The sequence below is a fragment of the Salmo salar genome, chromosome 21, assembly GCF_965601325.2.
Source record: "Salmo salar chromosome 21, fSalSal1, whole genome shotgun sequence".
Lineage (NCBI taxonomy): Eukaryota > Metazoa > Chordata > Actinopteri > Salmoniformes > Salmonidae > Salmo > Salmo salar.
In genome coordinates, this window is record NC_138311.1 from 27,122,594 (window position 1) to 27,143,103 (window position 20,510).

The 20,510-nt window shown below is 43.3% G+C and overlaps 1 protein-coding gene across 2 annotated transcripts; it reads right to left on the minus strand.

Moving 5' to 3' along the window:
- Positions 1-467: 467 nt before the first annotated feature.
- On the minus strand, positions 468-20,176 carry LOC106582153 (sentrin-specific protease 7). 2 transcript variants are annotated; one of them, XM_014164946.3, is made up of 23 exons: positions 19,988-20,176; positions 15,875-16,017; positions 15,666-15,737; positions 14,794-14,909; positions 13,982-14,224; positions 13,789-13,853; positions 12,287-12,435; positions 11,757-12,141; positions 7,555-7,691; positions 5,870-6,001; positions 5,705-5,738; positions 4,941-5,174; positions 4,411-4,820; positions 4,146-4,276; positions 3,884-4,000; positions 3,628-3,747; positions 3,450-3,542; positions 2,620-2,837; positions 2,104-2,159; positions 1,944-1,987; positions 1,797-1,865; positions 1,501-1,651; positions 468-1,252 (listed from the first exon to the last, which is right to left on the minus strand). In XM_014164946.3, the coding sequence occupies exons 2-23, from the start codon at positions 15,920-15,922 to the stop codon at positions 1,088-1,090; spliced, it is 3,189 nt and encodes a 1,062-aa protein (XP_014020421.1). In that variant the 5' UTR covers positions 15,923-16,017; positions 19,988-20,176; the 3' UTR covers positions 468-1,087. The 2 variants fall into 2 exon arrangements, with proteins under 2 accessions (XP_014020421.1, XP_014020420.1); XM_014164945.3 differs by having other exon boundaries at positions 15,860-16,017.
- Between the last annotated feature and the right edge of the window lie 334 nt (positions 20,177-20,510).

Sequence of the window (20,510 nt, forward strand, 5' to 3'; positions counted from 1 at the left end):
ACCTACATGTACATATTACCTCAACTAACCGGTGGCCCCACACATTGACTCTGCACTGGTACCCCCCTGTATATAGTCTAGCTATTGTTATTTTACTGCTGCTCTTTAATTACTTGTCACTTTTATTTCTTATCTGTATTTTTTTAACTGCATTGTTGGTTAGGGGCTTGTTAGTAAGCATTTCACTGTAAGGTCTACACCGGTTGTATTCAGCGTATGTGACTAATAAAATGTGATTGGATTTGACACACACACACACCACACAAATCAGATCAACACAATGCTAATGGCTAGGGGTTGTTTCTGGACAGGGCCAGAGTCTCTTTCCTAAATCCTACAAAATTCACCCCCACCCGGCCCCATCAGCTTTACCTCAATCTGTATGTTCGTGTTATACCTGGAGTGGCCTTCACCACACGGCTAAGTTGGTTGTGCCAGTAGATCACCTCCTGGGTAATGAATTGTAATTCCGACTACAAATGCATTTATTATATTTTATATTCAAAACACGTTTTCATCAAAATGTACATTTTAAAACAAAATCCACATATAAAAATCAAACTGACATAACATTTACAATAGAATCACATGGGGGGGAAATTCATCGTAAAACAGGTAAAAGAATAAAAGGGAGACCCTGTTGAATTTGATCTCGTGTTAAATGAGGCTATAGTGGTGGTATGTGGTTCTATCTATAAGGTGCAGTGGGGACAGACTCTTTAAAGGGGCATTCTACTGAAACGATAAAGAATAACAGTTTTAACTGTTGAATTTCTGTGGAATGACCCTTTAATGCACCAACTTCAAACAAGAACCTGAGCTACAGCAACTCAACAGCTACTACAGCAAGTATTTTATATCCATCCTCGGTTGGATTTACGTCATTAAAGCAACATCTGATGTTAGGGGCTAATTTCTTGTTGACATGATGAGACATCTGCATGTACTGTATGTTTGAACGGCCCTGCTGGCCGGTGGAACAACTGCATACGCTTATTGTCTAAGAAATCATATTTCCATATCACTGGCTGAAATGTCAATTTCCTGGTTGCTCAGCATGAGCAGATTCCCAAGGCGGTTACCGTGCCTAACTGCCTACATTTCCCATGTTTCCTATACTACCCACCGTGCCCCTCTGGTGTCTGTACAGGTTCAGCACCAGGTCCCTTATTTCGTCTCGTTTCCTCCGCACCTGTTGCCGTGGGAACCAGTGTTCTAGGCGCAGGGGGAGCTCAAAGTGCACCACAGGGTCCTAAAGGGAGAAAGGTCAGGAGAGAGCTACAAGGTGTCTGTAGGTGTATGCCAGCATATGTGTTTGTGAGTATGTTCTCATAAGAGAAAAACATAAGTAACCTTGCCTGAGACCAGAAGACTCAAGCTTTAGCTCAGTTGGCTAACATGGTCTTGAGTTGTTCAGACACACCAGTTCAATACCCGGCTGGTTACAGGTGGGAAGTGTGGGAATGCATATGTATGTTCTTATTTCAGGTGTATAGTTACCTGCAGGAAACTCTCAACGTATTGCAGCAGGTATAGGCCGCAGTCACTGCTGTTGTCCTGTAGAGGGACTTTACAGTGGGAGCCTCTCATCTGCTCAGAACTGAACTCACGCACAGAACCCCGACGCACCTCCCACTCTGACTGCAGGTACCTGACACAGAGAACATTAAACACCCATAAGGAACATATTCACACACACACATTCTGTCTACAGATATCTAACACACACACACACATTCTGTCTACAGATATCTAACACACACACACACACACACAAGAAAAGTGAACACACTCACTCCCGTAAGAGTTTGAAGACACGCTCATGGAGGGAGAACTTGAGGGAGTCCATGATGAGAATGCAGGGTCTGAGAGAAGAGAAAGGCATTTCACAATTGCATATAAACATCCAGTTATGAGCTCTTTGTGTGGGTCTTTCCACTCACCTTTTACAGACACTCTCTCTGTGGCAGGTCTTCTCAGTGCAGTCCTAGGGAGAAGAAGAACGACAGAAGGTAAGAAAGAAAACAGAGGGAGAGAGACGGAAAACAATGAAATATGAGAAATTGAGACCCACAATAAGAGCCCTAAAGACAGTTGTCTTACCGGAGGACCAGGAGGTGGCTGGAGTACTGAGTCACCCTGGACAACACTCTCTGAAACTAGAGAGAGGAAACATCAGCAGCATTATCCTCATGTTCCATCCCAGGGTTTCAGTAGTTGTTTTACGGTCATGATGTATGTTATCGCAGCACAGTGACATAGAGAATGGAATGTGTCTTAGTCTCATAAAAACACACATTAAAGCCTATTTAGTTCCAGCGTCATTCTCTGTTTCTGTCTGTGACTGGTGTTCTGATTGTTTTTGGATGACAATAATCCAGAGCAGCTCTTAAACAATTCCCTCCTAAATGTTCTGGCTCCATCCTACCACAGCTCTAGTTTTTCATACTATGCCCAAATACATCTGAAAGAAGGTGCATTTATCGAGACTACCCATAGTCATACTTCCTAAAGCAATGCAAATATTCACTCGTGTTGAAATATTATGTACGTTTGATGGTTTCACAAAGGTCTAACGTCCTGTGAGAGACATGATGAGAATAGTTTAGTCACACATACCTGTAACTGTCAGTTTGTCTTGGTTGTCAGTGTTGGTGGGACCAGGGGGAACATCAGTGACACCATTAAGCTTTTCAGACCCGGAAGCCTCCTCTTCAGCCTGGGCCTTGCCTGGCTTCTCCCCCCCTGTTCCCCTCAGCAAGGCTGGGCTGCTCCACTCCTCACACTGGGGATCCTCCAGGCCAGGGAAGCAGATCACCACCAGGTACCAGTGGGCTCTGTCATACAAGGAAGAAAGCACTATAAGTCACATGGTTTATTGATGCGTGTGTGTGTGCGGACTTGTTTTCCTACATTATCAGGACCCCAAATGTCCTAAAAAAGAGTAGGAATTTGTTAAAACGCTATTTTAAGCTCAAGGGTTAGGTTTATGGTTTTGGGGTTAAGGGTAGGGTTAGGTTTATGGTTTTGGGGTTAAGGGTAGGTTTAGGGTTTTGGGGTTAAGGTTAGGGTTTTGGGGTTAAGGTTAGGGTTTTGGGGTTAAGGTTAGGGTGTTGGGGTTAAGGCTAGGGTTTTGGGGTTAAGGCTAGGGTTTTGGGGTTAAGGCTAGGGTTTTGGGGTTAAGGCTAGGGTTTTGGGGTTAAGGCTAGGGTTTTGGGGTTAAGGCTAGGGTTTTGGGGTTAAGGCTAGGGTTTTGGGGTTAAGGCTAGGGTTAAGGCTTTGGGGTTAAAGGTAGGGTTAGGTTTAGGGTTTTGGGGTTAAGGGTAGGGTTAGGGTTTTGGGGTTAAGGGTAGGGTTAGGGTTTTGGGGTTAAGGAAAACAGGATGTGTAATAGTAAAGAAAAAGTTAACCAAATGTTATTAAATCAAAACTGTGTGTGTGTCACTCACTCCTGATTGACAGGCACAAACAGGAAGTCTTTCTTGAAGATGTCCACATGTCGTGTCCACGTCTTCACTCGCTGGTGCCGCCGCTGCTGCGCTCTGGAGACAGACAACACACACATGAAACATACACTGCAATACAAATGCATGAATGATAAACGAAAATACACACACACACACTTACGAGATGCTGGTGCTGTCCTCACTTGCGTTGTCTCTGCGTGTGAGCTGCTTGTAGAAGAAGCTGCTGAAGACATGAGACCGATCAGCTACATCTTGTGGAGCCCTCTCCAGGAGCAGATACCTGTTGGGACAGAGACAGAGCCATGCAGGGGTTGAAACTGTCCTCCATTTTGGCCCAAACAGTTTTGTTGTTGTTGTGTACAGAGGATGTCTCCGTTAGGGTAGATACTCCATGCAATCACTGATGTCAAACTCACTTGAGGTAGAAATCGATGATGACATCATTCAGGAACTGGCCATTGTCAAGGCACTCCAGATCTTCTGTTGTCACGGTGATCCCTCCTTTAGAAGGCGGTGGAGGAAACTGGATCAACCTAAGAACAGGAGGATAAGAAACAAGTTAAGCCATACATCTACAAGTTTCTCTACAGCAAGTGTCTCCGTCCCAGGTCCTGGAGATTCATTGCGTGTGCAGGATAACACACCTGTTTTAAAGACTCAACAAGTTGTGTAGCTTGCCTGCGTGTGGGGCCCTGGTGTGTGTACCGGGTCCAGTTGGAGCCAGGCTTGGGGCCCAGGGACACAGAGTAGGAGCCTCTGGTTCTGTGGTGACACACTGTGTACACGGGTCTGGGCTGGACTGGACTCCCCTGGAGGGGTGACAAATGACAGAGGTAGTATAATAGGTTACATTTGATTATTAAATGTTAGCGCTTAGGATTTTGTTATGGTCACAAACACACTCAAAGTACTAGACAACCTCAGTGAGGGGTACAATCTCTACCTCCCTCTGCTTCCCCTCCATCTGTACGTCTGTCTCTGGTAGTGTCTGTGACTCCTCCTCCACCTCTCTGTCCAGAGGGTCCAGCTCCGGCCCAGGTGTGTCTCTGTCCTGTTCTGGTTCTTGGTCCTGGTCTGGCTCTGTCCCAGGCTTGGCACTGTTATGGCCCAGTAGGGAGAGTAGCTGCGGGTCCAGTCCAGTTCTGCTGACTAGCACCAGACTGTCATCCAATGACAGGAGGGGACTGTGGAGGTCAACAACCCAGTTGACAGGAGAGCTGCCACGGAGCTGTGCAGCGTCGACATGCGGGGTGTTGTTGAGACAGATGATGTCGAGGATGGAGCGAAGAAGAGCCCCCTCCACCCCCTCCAGAGGGTCGCACAGAGTGAGCAAGAGAAAGGGACTGGCTTGACCTGTGAACACACACACATTCAAACAACACAATCAAATACATTTGCATAGCACATAGGCGTACACACGCTTGAGCAAACACCCACCCACACACACTTTGGTTCCACAAGGCAGGCTCTCACCAGTGGGTGGGTCTAAGGCCTGTTTGATTGACAGCTCACTCAGGTCTTCTTGGACGGCGGCTGCCTGGGTGTCTGAAACGTAGAGGAGGAGCAGGGCGGGGGGGGGCTGCCCCCTCTCCCCCTCAACCTCCCACCCCAGCCCTCTCTCCTGTAGCTCCTCCCAGTCCCAGACACTGTACCGCCACAGCTGACAGCGCTCCACAGTCACCATCACTTCTACCAGGCCCGAAGGCTCTGAAGACAGAGGGGAGAGAGAGGGGTCAACAACCTGGTCATCTAAACCTGGGGCTTATTCAGGAGACAAAGACCAGGAAAACATACTATTTCACATACAGTAGTGATCAGGAGTCACAGGGGAAAGCACTTTAGCTCTCTGCAGACAGATTTCACCAGCAGAAAGGTGAAAAAGAGCACAAAGCCCTGAGGGTCTGACACACACACACACACACACACACACACACACACACACACACACACACACACACACACACACACACACACACACACACACACACACACACACACACACACACAGCTGAAGATGGTGTGCAGACAGACAGGAGGACCACAACAGGATCTATTTCAAGGCAGAGTTTTTCTATAGCCACCACATGAGGGGCTAGCGACCACACGCGGTCTCGTTCAGGTTGGACCAAGTAATAATGCCATTGTTCCAAAAGGATTAAAGGTTAAATAGAGGACCAGGACTGTATGGTAAAGGCTGTGGCGACAACACAAAATAAGATCCCGAGGTGCTGAATTACCTTGAATTGGTATGATGATTCTTTGGTTTGTGATCTGCAGAGGAGGAATGAAAGGACCACACGTCACATAAGCACTGCAAGAGTACAAGGTGCTATGTATTGAATGTTTATTCTAGTATGTACTGCATCTTCTCCACAGTTGGAGCACAGTGTTCAGAGCATTACCCTGAGGTTCCCGCTGGCCTCCCCACGGACCCCCCCACAGTGCAGGGAAGAGAAGGGCAAGCCCATATTCTCAGAGTCCTCAGCGCTGGGGAAGGGGGACACCCCAAATCCGGTCACCACCACAGGCACCAACTGAAACAAACACACACACAAACACTTTGATGAGTGACACACACAAGTGCATGCAAGCATACAACAACCATGCTTTCTGATAACAAGGGCACAAGAGAATCCGGATAAGCAAGGAGACATAGAAAGGGTTTGTGTGCGAGAGACTTAGTTAAATCAACAGATCGGTTTAACATACACTATATATAGACAACATTATGTGGACACCCCTTCAAGGCCCCTTAATTCCAGTGTAAGGAAATCTTAACGCTACAGCATACAATGACATTCTAAACTATTCTGTGCTTCCAACTTTGTGGCAACAGTTTGGGGAAGGCCCTTTCCTGTTTCAGCATGACAATGCCCCCGTGCACAAAACGAGGTCTATACAGAAATGGTTTGTTGAGATCGGTGTGGAAGAACTTGACTGGCCTGCACAGAGCCCTGACCCCAACCCCATTGAATTGGAACAGCGACTACGGCCAGGCCTAATCGCCCAAGATCAGTGCCTGACCTCCTAATGCTCGTGGCTGAATGGAAGCAAGTCCCCGCAGCAATGTTCCAACATCTAGTGGAAAGCCTTCCCAGAAGAGTGGAGGCTGTTATAGCGGCAAAGGGAGGACCAACTCCATATTAATGCCCATGATTTTGGAATGAGATGTTTGACGAGCAGGTGTCCACATACTTTTGATAATGTAGTGTATGTGTGTTCATTTGTTTGTGGTGCAGCCAAGGGCATTTGGCTTGTCCTCTTATGATTTGACCGACTACAGTACGTGGGAGCTACAGTATCCCCACACTGGCCTCTAAAGCCTGGCAGGCAGCAGGTGGTGGTTCTACTCCCTCGGGCCAGTCTAGTCACGCAACGCCCTCCCTCACCAACACCACCTGCCTCTGTACTCTGATCCCTCTGTGAGCAGCCCTTTGTGACATCTCCGTAATCTATACTCTCGAGTCGCTATTCACTATTTCCCGACCGTAGGGGAAAACACTGGGAGTTCTCACAATGACAATACGTGTATTTTTATATAGCTCTTTTCATACAAAATCTCAGTCGCTTTTAAACTAACAAAAAACCTAGACTGACGGCAAAAGAAAAACTAAATTTACATGTTGCTCATGAGTGCATTTCACACTTTTAGATTAGAATTGTATTGTAAGGCTCGTATGAATGTCCTGCTTAACATAACGTTTGTGTCATGTCGCCAATCAACTACATTATACTTAAAAAAAAAAAAACACTTCAACCGGTAAAAATGCCCTTAGGCTAGCTTTGCTACCAGCCATGTCAATGAGCGTTAGTGTAGAATGTAGGATGTGTGAAGCCTACTCCTCAGCCTGAAGTGTCTGAATAGCTAGCTTTTCACATGGCGCTGACTGGTAAGACGGTTCAAGAGGGCGGTCACATGTTCTAGCAAGGCAGTGGTTCTGGGTTCGAGCATCGGTGTTAGCCGAACTAGGAGGAAGTGGTACTCACTAAGCAAGCAGCATGTCCCCTATTCTGCCCTCTGTGATGTCATCCATTGTGAGATCCCCCTATTCCATCCTTTGTGATGTCAGAGGTTGTTTTTGCCCACCTGAGAGTGCATCTCTGCCACCATTTGTTCCTGAGAATGATTTCTCTGGGGCTTAGATTCACTAGCGCCAGTCTGTGGCCGAAGGACTGAACTGCGGTACGGGGTGACTACCTCCTCCTCATCACTGGAGAGAACAACTAGAAAAAACACACACACACACACACACACACACACACACACACACAGATTAAACCTGTTGCAGTGAAATACTGTTACACACTAGGCTTGGGCGGTATACTGGGATATTTAGAAATAAAGAGGGTAATTCTAATTTTGACTCACAAAAATGCAATTCAATTCAGGTACATTTGTTAACAACTAGCACATGGAGCAAACGGATGTTTCATGATGTGACCTCCACAGTTGAGCAGCAAAGAGAGGTGATCAAGTTACACTACAAATTCACTACTAATGTTTGCCAACTAAATATCTTATAACTAGAAGGTAACGATCTCCAGCTCAAGGCTCCAGCTATGCATTTGATTTGCTAACTTGCTAGCTACAGGTGGCTAGCTTATAAAATCAAAAGCTTCTTGTTTACAACAGAGTAGAGGTCGACCGATTAATTGGAATGGCCGATTAATTAGGGCCGATTTCAAGTTTTCATAACAATCGGAAAATGATATTTTTGGACGCCGATTTGGCCGATTGTTTTTCTCTTTTTTTTACCTTTATTTAACTAGGCAAGTCAGTTAAGAACACATTCTTATTTTCAATGACGGCCTAGGAACAGTGGGTTAACTGCCTTGTTCAGGGGCAGAACGACAGATTTTTACCTTGTCAGCTCAGGGATTCAATCTTGCAACCTTACGGTTAACTAGTCCAACGCTCTAACCACCTGCTTTACATTGCACTCCACGAGGAGCCTGCCTGTTACGTGAATGCAGTAAGAAGCCAAGGTAAGTTGCTAGCTAGCATTAAACTTATCTTATAAAAAACAATCACTAGTTAACTACACATGGTTGATGATATTACTAGTTTATCTAGCCTGTCCTGCGTTGCATATAATCGCTTAGGTACACGTTACTCCAACCATACATCAATGCCTTTCTTAAAATCAATACACAAGTATATATTTTTAAACCTGCATATTTAGTTAATATTGCCTGCTAACATGAATTTCTTTTAACTAGGGAAAATGTGTCACTTCTCTTGCAAACAGAGTCAGGGTATATGCAGCAGTTTGGGCCGCCTGGCTTGTTGCGAACTGTGAAGACTATTTCTTCCTAACAAAGACAGCCGACTTGGCCAAACGGGGGATGATTTAACAAAAGCGCATTTGCGAAAAAAGAACAATCGTTGCACGGCTGTACCTAACCATAAACATCAATGCCTTTCTTAAAATCAATACACAGAAGTATATATTTTTTAAACCTGCATATTTAGCTAAAAGAAATCCAGGTTAGCAGGCAATATTAACCAGGTGAAATTGTGTCATTTTGCGTTCATTGCACGCAGTCAGGGTATATGCAACAGTTTGGGCCGCCTGGCTCGTTGCGAACTAATTTGCCAGAATTTTACGTAATTATGACATAACATTGAAGGTTGTGCAATGTAACAGGAATAACATTTTGTTTTCGAGATGATAGTTTCCGGATTCGACCATATTAATGACCTAAGGCTCGCATTTCTGTGTGTTATTATGTTATAATAAAGTCTGAGTTGATAGAGCAGTCTGACTGAGCGATGGTAGGCAGCAGCAGGCTCGTAAGCATTCATTCAAAATAGCACTTTCGTGCATTTGCCAGCAGCCCTTCGCAATGCATTGCGCTATTTATGACTTCAAGCCTGTCAACTCCCAAGATGAGGCTGGTGTAACCGATGTGAAATGGCTAGCTAGTTAGCGGGTGCGCGCTAATCGCGTTTCAAACGTCACTCGCTCTGAGACTTGGAGTAGTTGTTCCCCTTGCTCTGCATGGGTAATGCTGCTTCGAGGGTGGCTGTTGTCGATGTGTTCCTGGTTCGAGCCCAGGTAGGAGCGAAGAGAGGGACGGAAGCTATACTGTTACACTGGCAATACTAAAGTGCCAATAAGAACATCCAATAGTCAAAGGTATATGAAATACAAATCGTATAGAGAGAAATAGTCCTATAATTCCTATAATAACTACAACCTAAAACATCTTACCTGGGAATATTGAAGACTCATGTTAAAAGGAACCACCAGCTTTCATATGTTCTCATGTTCTGAGCAAGGAACTTAAACGTTAGCTTTTTTACATGGCACATATTGCCCTTTTACTTTCTTCTCCAACACTTTGTTTTTGCATTATTTAAACCAAACTGAACATGTTTCATTATTTATTTGAGGCCAAATTGATTTTATTGATGTATTATATTAAGTTAAAATAAGTGTTCATTCAGTATTGTTGTAATTGTCATTATTACAACAACAAAAAAGTACTTAAAAAAAAAATACAAAAAATAGGCATCGGCTTTTTTTGGACCCTCCAAATAATCGGTATCGGCGTTGAAAAATCATAATCGGTCGACCTCTACAACAGAGACTATGAATCCCCTCCTGGATCAAGTTCGAGTATAGTCTTTTGAGAACTTAATGAGCTGGGTTGTCTGTCCTTGCATTTAGTTTATGTTCGCTTGCACTTGTTAGCATTTACCTAACGTCCGCTATGGGATTTCACAAGTACTTTGTTAACATACTTATTTATTTTTTACATTTGCAAAGAAATAGCTGCTCTTGTGTGCACTGCCGGTAATACCGTATGGTACTGGAATGGTAACGACATCTGGATAAAACCAGACCCTATATGTTGGGGGGGGCAGTAACCATAACAATGGCAAAGTGTTGTAGGCCACAGCTAGTGCTATGGCACACACACATGCAAGCCCACAGATACTTTTTATTTTTTTAAATTACACACAAAAAGGTGATACTGATACGTATACACACACACACACGGCATACTGACTCAGACAGTCGCAATCACGCACCCAGTGGTCATCATTAACAGACAGTGACGGGCTCAGGCTCAGCGCCCAAAGCAGAAAAATAGACTACATTTAGCAACGGTCATCAAAATTGTTAACAGGTTTTAAAACAATAGTAATAAATGCAACAGGCAAAGAATGAAGATACTCTGAACTTTTAGCAACTTTAAAATCCATCAGATATTGACTGAATTATGGCACACAAAACATTTTACTGGCACGGACAAATAATAAATGGATTTCAGGGATTTTTTTTTTTTTCTTAGAATGCACTCATATGTTCTAAGGGCAATGTATTTTTTAAATATTTTGTGTTAAAAATAAAGATGATGTGCCTCATTTGCATAAATACTCACATTAACATAAGAGGTGGAACAGGGCTGCACCCGCCTGCTCCGTCTCCCCTACCTGCACCCGCCTGCTCCGTCTCCCCTACCTGCACCCGCCTGCTCCGTCTCCCCTACCTGCACCCGCCTGCTCCGTCTCCCCTACCTGCACCCGCCTGCTCCTTCCCCCCTACCTGCACCCGCCTGCTCCGTCTCCCCTACCTGCACCCGCCTGCTCCGTCTCCCCTACCTGCACCCGCCTGCTCCGTCTCCCCTACCTGCACCCGCCTGCTCCGTCTCCCCTACCTGCACCGTCTCCCCTACCTGCACCCGCCTGCTCCGTCTCCCCTACCTGCACCCGCCTGCTCCGTCTCCCCTACCTGCACCGTCTCCCCTACCTGCACCCGCCTGCTCCGTCTCCCCTACCTGCACCCGCCTGCGCTGTCTAGCCTCATTAATTAGTGTGGTATAATTCAACAAGTGTGTCAATAGCATGATACGTTTCTAGACTAAATGTTGAATCCCAGATGAAGCTTTAGCGTTCTTAGAGATGCAACGGAAAGACAATGTATTCCATTACCGGGGTGTCTGACAGGTCATTATAAAAATGTCTGTGGTCGTAACGCTAATGAAAGGCACAAGCAAGAGTATGAAAGAGTCGCAGGAGTAAAATGAAAGCAATCAATCGAATGAGATTTAAGTGACAAGTGGATTTGACCCCTCAAACAGAGGAAATATAATGGTATACAGATGCTCAGGTGGGCAGGGCATGCACGTTGTTACTACATTATAATCTAACCACTCCAGGAGGGGGAGGAATCTGTGTATTTCTTTATTTCTGTATGTTTGTTTCAATAAGAGAGATGGGGTGAAAGAAGCACACACCAGGAGTGAAGGTATGCAGCATACAGTGCGCTCTATACTCACTGGGTTCAGCAGGGCTGGGTTTGGGCGACCTATCCTGGCTGGAGGACAGGCACAGCCTCAGGGTTCCTCTCCTCTCCTTTCCACAGCTGGGGTTAGAGGGGCTAACAACTTCCTCGTCTTCCCCCACAGTGACAACCATCAAGGTCCCGTCAAAGTCGGAGGGATCCACCTCTACCTCTATGGATGCTACATTGGTGTCTCTGCCCCCTGTCCCGTCCAGACAGAGCCGTTTTGGGAGCAGTCCTCCCACGCCTCTGGACTCCCCGGACAGGCGCAGCACGCTCCCCCTGGAGTGCCTGGAGGTGTCTGTGGTCAAGCTCTCCACCGCTCCATCCTTCACCTGTCCATTACAGTAGAGCCCAGATTCCCTCCTACATCTCTCCCTCTGGAAACAGAGGGATAAAGGTTGCGTTAAGCTGGGGGCTGGTTGTCTAATGGTTTGGTTTCTAGCTTGCAGGTTTTTGGCTTTAGCCTTAAAGTCAGACAACTTTAATGTCAGTATTAAGGTAACTTCTATCCAGAGATCCTACCTCAGCACGTGTGGATTCACTTGAACCTGAATTGGACTTCCTGGTCCTGGTGGATTGTGGGTAACGCTTTTTCTGGTGCCTTTCCCCCTCAGTAAAGGTCACCTCCTCCAAGGGTACCCCGGACCTGCGCCTCCCTGACACACTACCCTCTGCAGAGTAAAGGGACGGTGATAAAGTTATCACACCAGATACAATAAACGTGTTCCTAGTCTCCAGAAAGTAGGGCAGCAGATATGGAAAAACAAACGACCGTAACAGAGAATTAAATCAACGTTGCCTGTGTATGTAAGAGAGGAAAAGAAAGGTGCAGATTCAGCAGGTCTTTGTTTTACAGCTCAATAAAGTAAAGCGTTTGTTTATTTACAACAGGCTTGAATCCAGGAATACTGCAGAGCCTTTCCAATAAGGAGAACCCTCGGGGGGGGGGTAGGAGTGTGTGTGTGATCTTCACTGCATCTCTTGGGCCTCATAAGCGTTGCATAAATGCAACACTAAATATCAGCGTGCCTCATTTCTGAAAAGACTGCGCACGCAGAAAAATATTGTGACTCATAAATTTGGCGCACGCCAGACATACATGCATGTTTCCCATTACAAATCAAACCTGGCGTAAACGTGTGCGCACGTGAACGAGCATTATAACTCCACCTGAAAAAACGCCCATCATTCACCTTTTATGGTGACAATAACGCCCTTATGTGCTGTATACTTTGGAAGTATTGGAATTAGGCCAAGACAGTATCTAAAGGAAATAGCAATGCATGGCAAACTTGATCAAATGTCTTTGGAGGTGTTGGCAGAATGTTTTCTTTTGCAGTGACATTTGCTGTATATGACCATTTCTGAAAAACAAAAACACTTGCAAATTGTTGTGGACCTGTAAACAGATTCTTCGAATGCATTAATGTTTTACCTTCTTTTCCCCAAACCTAAATAAGCTGCACTGCCCGCGAATTCTGAAACGATGTCTACTCTGAAAACATGTTAAACTACAGTAGGCCTAGTTAGTGGTAGCCTATACATCTCAATGCAAAAGATCAACTGTCTGTTCACCGGTTCAATTCTGTGTTATAAAACTACGCTCCCTGTCGGATGCATAGAGCAAAAACTTGAAGTTATGATAGCATTTAACTTACGTAGTTAAATAAAGGTTCAATAAAAAATGATAATAATATCTAATAGGCCCAATTAAATGACAGATGCACATTGTACATTTAGCATCTTGTTATTATATTTAGCTAGGCTACCTGTTTTTCTGTTATAAATTAGAGTTCCATATATTCCACATTTGCACAAAGTATTTGCCTTCTTGTAATGCAATACTTCAACCAGTAGAAACTGTGCGTACTCATGGTCTAAAGTTTACGGGAAAATAAGCACATTCTCACGTCAAGTTCAGTTTTGAAAAGAATTGCCATTTTTGCGTGAAAACTGACAGACACATGTTTTAGGGCATATTTTGTGCGTACGCAATTTTTATAAATGAGGCCCCTGGTCCTCACCATTCTCCTCTCCTATTATCACTTCTTTCATCTCCTCTTCCTCTGACCCCCCTCTGTGGTGTGACCTAAACAAGAGGGAAAGAAAGTCAGAAGCCACCTAAACAAAATTCTACTGTCTGTATACTTACTCTGTGTTTTAACTCTTGATCGCTCACTGGCATCCTAAATTCAGCAACATTTAACCCAGCATTACCTCGTCTCCTTGCGGGTCGAGGTGGGTGTGTCGTGGTCATGGGGTCTCTTTCTGTATTGGGGGTCATCTCTCCGATCCTCCCCCCCCTCTCTGCTGCTCTGAGACACCCTCCTCTGCCCACTCCCCACCCACGACTCCCTCTTTCTCTCTCCATTGCCAGTCATCAGGCCACGCCTTTTCTTGTCCAGGTAGGCCAGCCCCTGTTCAGTCTTTAAAACGTCCGTGAGGACCAACTGGATCTGCCTGATGAAGGAAGGAACAGAACCAGTCAGAACCTTTACAGCCCTACGACCATTCTGTGTCATCATGACATGACATTCCGGCTTATATGATAACCATTCTGACCACGTACATGTTAGTTAACCAATAGGGAAACTGTGTGAGGCTATAGGGGGGAGGGGCAGACAGGTGGAATGGGGTTGATAGGACCAGGCAGTGTGTCTGTGTGGTAAAGATAAGCACTGCTGCTGTCGCTATATCTCTACAGTACCAGTAATGGTGGTGTACCCGGAGCATGTAAGCTACCTTTGAGAATAATACTTAGGGGAAGAGCCCCATCTGTGGAACGTTTGGAAAACTGCACCCAATGACAAAGTGGCTTAATTCTACTTTACCGTGCAAAGGCTCCCAATTAGTTCACAGATAATAACATGAATTAAAATGTAGATTTGGCAATGTAAGACAAAGGCTGTATCTTACTAAGTGACCGTGTTATAGAGTAAAATCATCTATGAACCTACAACAATCTAACCAGACTAGCTTGCTTCCTAACATAACTTTCCATCTGCGGCTCCATAAATGCTGCTCCTCACCTGTCCATTGCCGCTTGGGCTAAAGCCACCTGGCCATGATCCAAAGAGATGGATCCATTCTGCTGACGGGAATCTTGGAGTTTGATTCTGTCTCCAGCAATCTGGGACCAATGAATCTGTTGGAGAAAGGGAGGCAAGAGGAAAGTTACTGACCCACTGCCCTGACCACAATATTAAAACCTCAGGGAAAAAGGTTAAAGGTGAAATCTGTCGTTTCCTTTATTTTCAATCATTTTAATGTTGTGTGTGTGAAGGAGAGAGGGACAGAAGGTGAGAAATTCTGGGGGTCAGCTAAGGTCTTTCAGGTATAATTGTGTTTCTTACTAAATGTTTGACCCCATAAGCCCTACTTAGTGTGCCCTACTTAGGCTAGGCGAACTCAACGAGTGTGCTCGCATTCTCCCTTAAAAGTCCTTTGATTGAAAAGTCGCAATAGTACCGTAGCTAGTATACACTTCCTCAGAAGTCTGAATTAATCTAACATAACTCAAGACATCTGGCATGACATTTTTTTTTTGTCTAAATCTTAGTCGCGCAATTTTACATCTAACTAAGATGTTTGGTGCTGTATTTCTCAACTGAAAAAATGTACATGAAAGCGATTCGTCTCTCATTGAATGACGACAAACACTTCATTAAAGAATCCCTACTGTTGACCAATCACAGACGAAAAGGAGTAGACTTCAGCTACCGACTTCTGCTTGTCTCAAGAAAAAAATACCGTGTGCACGAACAACCGAGAAAACCCTTGCCGAAAACCAAAACGAACAGAAACGTCACAAAATGTCGCCATGATATATGCACGAACTGTTTCAGATGTTTAGCATGCGGACGCCTTAAGAGAAAGGTTACCCAAAGAGAATAACATCTACCTGTGCCTCTTCATTCCCACATCCCGACTCTGAAGAAAGGAGGGTCTTAGGGATTTTGAGTGGACTTCCCATCTAAAAAGCAGAAAAGGGTACTGTTACTATGCTCACTATTATTGACTATAGTTCTTGCATACTGACTGAGAAAAAGACTAGGAATCCCAATGAATGAATATAACCAGGCAGGCCAGACATACTTGAGCGTTATCCACCTTGTCAACGGCCAGTGAAATGGTTAGAGCTCTCCTGTGGTCCATCATGACCAAGCTATGGTCCTTTAGGGCTTGATGGACACTCCTTCTCCAGAGCCTCCTTTCACCAAGCAAGGCAGCGATGGCGATGCAGCAAGCAAGATCTGCAGCAGACACACATGGTATACATTCACTTTGATATCTGTCAGTTTAAATGTGCATAATCACCCATACCTTGGGGATGTACGTTGTTAAATACAGTATCAGGTAAGTGCAAGTGTGATTATTTTTAGTTTGTACTTTATGCGCAATGCTTTTGCCATGACAAATACAAGCATTGTTTATAAACTTGCAATAGCAGTTAGTGAGCAACTACAGGTTCATTATGGATACATGTTCTGTATCTCTCAATCCACAAGAACAGCAGCATCTTGACAGGTCACAGTGTCGTGCATATATTTTCCTCCATTAGCATGCTATAGTCCATGGGCCGGGTCGGGCTCACTTGGGATGACGATGTCTCAGTGATTTTCTTGAAGGTCTATGTCCCTAGAGTTGTGCGATAGCAGTGCTGCAAAGGCAGCTTTCTCTGTGTTACCAGGCTTTCTTTCATCCCTCCATCCCATTCATTTTTCACCATAGGGATTTTACCAACTGAAAAACAATGTCAGTATTCTTCAAGTTATTGCTCACGTATAGACTTTAATCATATATCATTGAACGCTTAGATACGCAGCTATCCATCAGACACATTTTCGGAAGGTTAGGTATAAATGGCTTTAAAAAGGAAACCCTGATAAATTTTAAACTTTGTTTGACAAGTGGATCTGAAAGGTCATGAAATTACCTTTCAAATTGTATATAACATAACCAACTTTGAAAGTACCACCTACAACAATTGTTTAAAAATAGCCCTTATTGTGCAATTGACATTAGAATGTTGGAATCTTAGAATTTCATGTCTTGGGGCAGCTTTGGTTTTGGATTGTAACTTCGGTGATAGAAGCACCAAATTTCACACACAGTGAGAAAAGGGTTTCAACAACATTTGTAGATACAGAGCCATCACAGGATTCACACATTAACCCCACAGAAACCTTTTTCCAAAATGGCACCAAACAACTCAATGGGGTCTTATTGGATCGATTTTGCATGACCATACCTGTATGAAAGAATTGTAGTACGCCCAATAATATCTTAAAATGGTCATAATGATGTAGAATACACAACCAAATGAGCCAAGTGTGTCATATATACAAAGGTGTTCAATTATTCACAGAACTGTGGTAAGAATGTGCCCAAAAAGGTGTCAGAATCACTGATTTCTGAAGATGTTTAAAATCTTAATTGCAATATTTCATTTTCAAACATTTAAAATGGATTTATACTTGTAAATATTCATGAATGTGGGCTGACTAAAAGGATATACAATGTTATCCTATTAAACTATTTTCATTATGAGGACTATAAACCTGCCCCGGATATTCCATGTAGTAAAATCCAATGTTGGGCCTGTTGAGGCCTGTTATATTAATTGATACTTTTAGTTTTCTAATAACAGACCAACCTGCTACGGCCCCATAGTAAGAATACATTTTAAAGGGATAATCCATCCCCTGAAATAAGTGGTCCGTCTGTGAAACCACAAATCGTGCAAGAACGTGTCATAGCCACATGGTTCTTGTCACTGGAGATAGGGGATAACACACCATCACATTTCATGACACTCTTAATAAAACAACGACTTACAATCCAACTCGCCAAATCAGCCAATAGATGGTATGAGCATACTTGTCTAGAACACATCCGTCCGTTTATATCATCATGGCAAAGTATATATTTTGCTTAGATGTGCTCAATCTAGTGGAACAAATTATTCAACTCAGTTTCTCCTTCAAGTACCATCTTGCAACGCAACCTGTGTGTCTGTGGGTAAGGACCCCTGTTCCCATAGCAACGTACTTTGCACCTGCTCTGGGCAGCAGAGTTGCAATTTGAACTTGGTGAGAGACTCCTAAATTAATGGGTGCAGTTTGTTTAGGCGATTTTACAGCTAACCATCTACCTCACATGCTGATACTGACTTTGGTATTATTGTGTGGATTTACATTTGCTAGCTAGCCAGCCCAGAGTGAGCATTGCTTTGTGGGTTTTGTTGTGGACTTGAGCTGCAACAGATTTCCACATACCAACCTTGTTATAATGACAAAAATAAATATTTGTTCACAAAAAATATAGTTTTCACATATTACTGTTATTTAACACAGTTTGACACTGTTAAACATAGGAATTAGGGGTTTGGGGTGGATTATCCCTTTACATTTTGACTAATTATGTGTAATGGTTTTCTGCTCTCGTCAAGATAATAGGTTAAAACATATTGGCATTCACATGGAATTGTACAAGTGCTCTAATCCTCTGCTTTATGAAAACAGTTAATAGGATAACATTGTATATCATTTTTTAAAGATTAAATATTGCAATTAAAGTCCCCATGCAGTCTTTGTAATTGATTGTTTCAAATCATCACTGTAGGTCTAACAAATCATTGTGTTTATATAATGAAAGTAACTCAAGTATATTTTTTAGCAATTATATCCCCAAGCCTCCTTTGGCCCTGGAAATGCTCAGGCTGATCATATGGGTGTTAGGAAACAAATGTTAAGATATTTACATACACAGCCATGATCGGCTGATAGGATGCTATAGAGCGCACCCGCTTACCCAGATTAACAGTCATTGGTCTATTTTAATCAGATCACATTGTGATGTTATGTGGGCCAAAAGTTCCATCCCACCTGAACAGACTGAAATTACTGGCATTTTTTCTTCTAAATAGCCCTTATACAAAAACTGCATTATCAAAATGTTCACAATTTCCAAGTGTTATTTCGACCTCTGTGTGGAAATATTAAAAAATAAACAAGAAAATCACGTTAACTGCACTGCCCCTTTAAGCATTCTTAACATTTCAGTTAAGAAATCAGTGATCAGGACAGCTTTTTGGGCATTCTTACCCCAGTTCTGTGAATCATTTAACATATTTATATAACTGGCACAATTGGCTAATTTGGTTGTGTATTCTACATCCCTATGACCATTTTAAGATAATATTGGGCATACTACAATTATGTTTCATTCAGGTATGGTGATACAAAATTGATCCAATAATACCCATTGTGTTGTTTGGCGGCCATATTGGAAAAAAGCTTCAGTGGAGTTATTGCGTGAATCCTGTGATGGTCCTGTATCTAGAAATGTTTTTAAAACCCTGTTGTGTGTGTGTGTGAGCAATTTAATGCTTCTATCACCGAAGTTACAATACAAAAACATAGCTGCCCCACTATATGGCTAAGCTTCCAACAATTCGAATTTCTAGCGTATTGTTGTCAAGATACCAGTATTGCGATACAACGAAGTAAGGAAGCAAAGGAAACAAAACATGAAGTGGACTTAATTTCTCAAGGAAAACATTCCTAATGTTGGAGAAAAAAACTGCCTTATGTTGTCACCCAGAGTCACATTTGAAGTTGTTTATATTTATACCACTTAAAAGGAAATTTCATGACCACCCAAATGTATCAGGGTTTACTTTTTTAAGCATGAACATTACAAAATGTGGATGGATAGCTGTGAATCTAAGTTTACTAATAATATGATTAAAGGGTAACGTTATAGGTGAGCAATAACTGGTTCTATACTGACATCGGAATTTTACGATATGACGAACAATGGTAAAAATGAATGGGATGGAGGGATGAAAAGAGTGATAACACGGAGAAAGCTGCCATGAGACATCGTCACCCCAAGAGTGAGCCCGACTGCCCACATTTGGGGGGGTCTGGCCCGTGCAATGGATTACTATGCTAGCAATCATTGGCTAGTCCTCGGGTCGCTACTCGTTGCATTTCGCTAACGTTAAATATTGCTCGTATAATGGTTATCTTCGTGTGTGCCATTTGTCATTCTAGAATAGCATTCAACTATGCACAGTCACGCTAGCTAACAAAACCTGGCAACAAGCTGCCTGTAACTTCAGAAACATTTGGTGTAGGCGAGCCTTAGCTAGCATCTATGAATAGGCTAACGTTAGCTAGCTAGCAGGTAACTTTTGTCCCCAGTTCTCATACTTACTCGGTAATACAGTGAGTTAGTGCAACATACACACGCGTGACCAAAGAACGAAGAGACGGAAAATGTACACAGCTACTGCACTCTCCAAATCATCTTGCTGATTAATTGCAAAGCCCATAAAATCATAAATACACGTTGTTTGCAAAGGTTGCCGTTGTTTTCAAGCTTTTCCTGGTTCAGAAGAACATCCTGTTGTTTCCGGAAGTGAACAATCTAGATATATGAGACCATAGAATGAGAATATTATTTGCATCCAAGTCTATGTTTTATGACTATTATTTGGTTACAAATGTACACTTATATGATATTAAATATGAAATACATTGAATTATTCTAATATACCTTCATAGTATCAAATTACTTGATATGTAGGCTACTCATGGTCCACATAACATTTTTCATTTAATGTTGCAGATATGTAAGAAATGTTTTAATGATTCATTGCACTTCTTGATAACGTTCATCAGATACTTTAATATCTAATTGCTCATAATTTACATTCTGAGAAGTTATATGCACACAA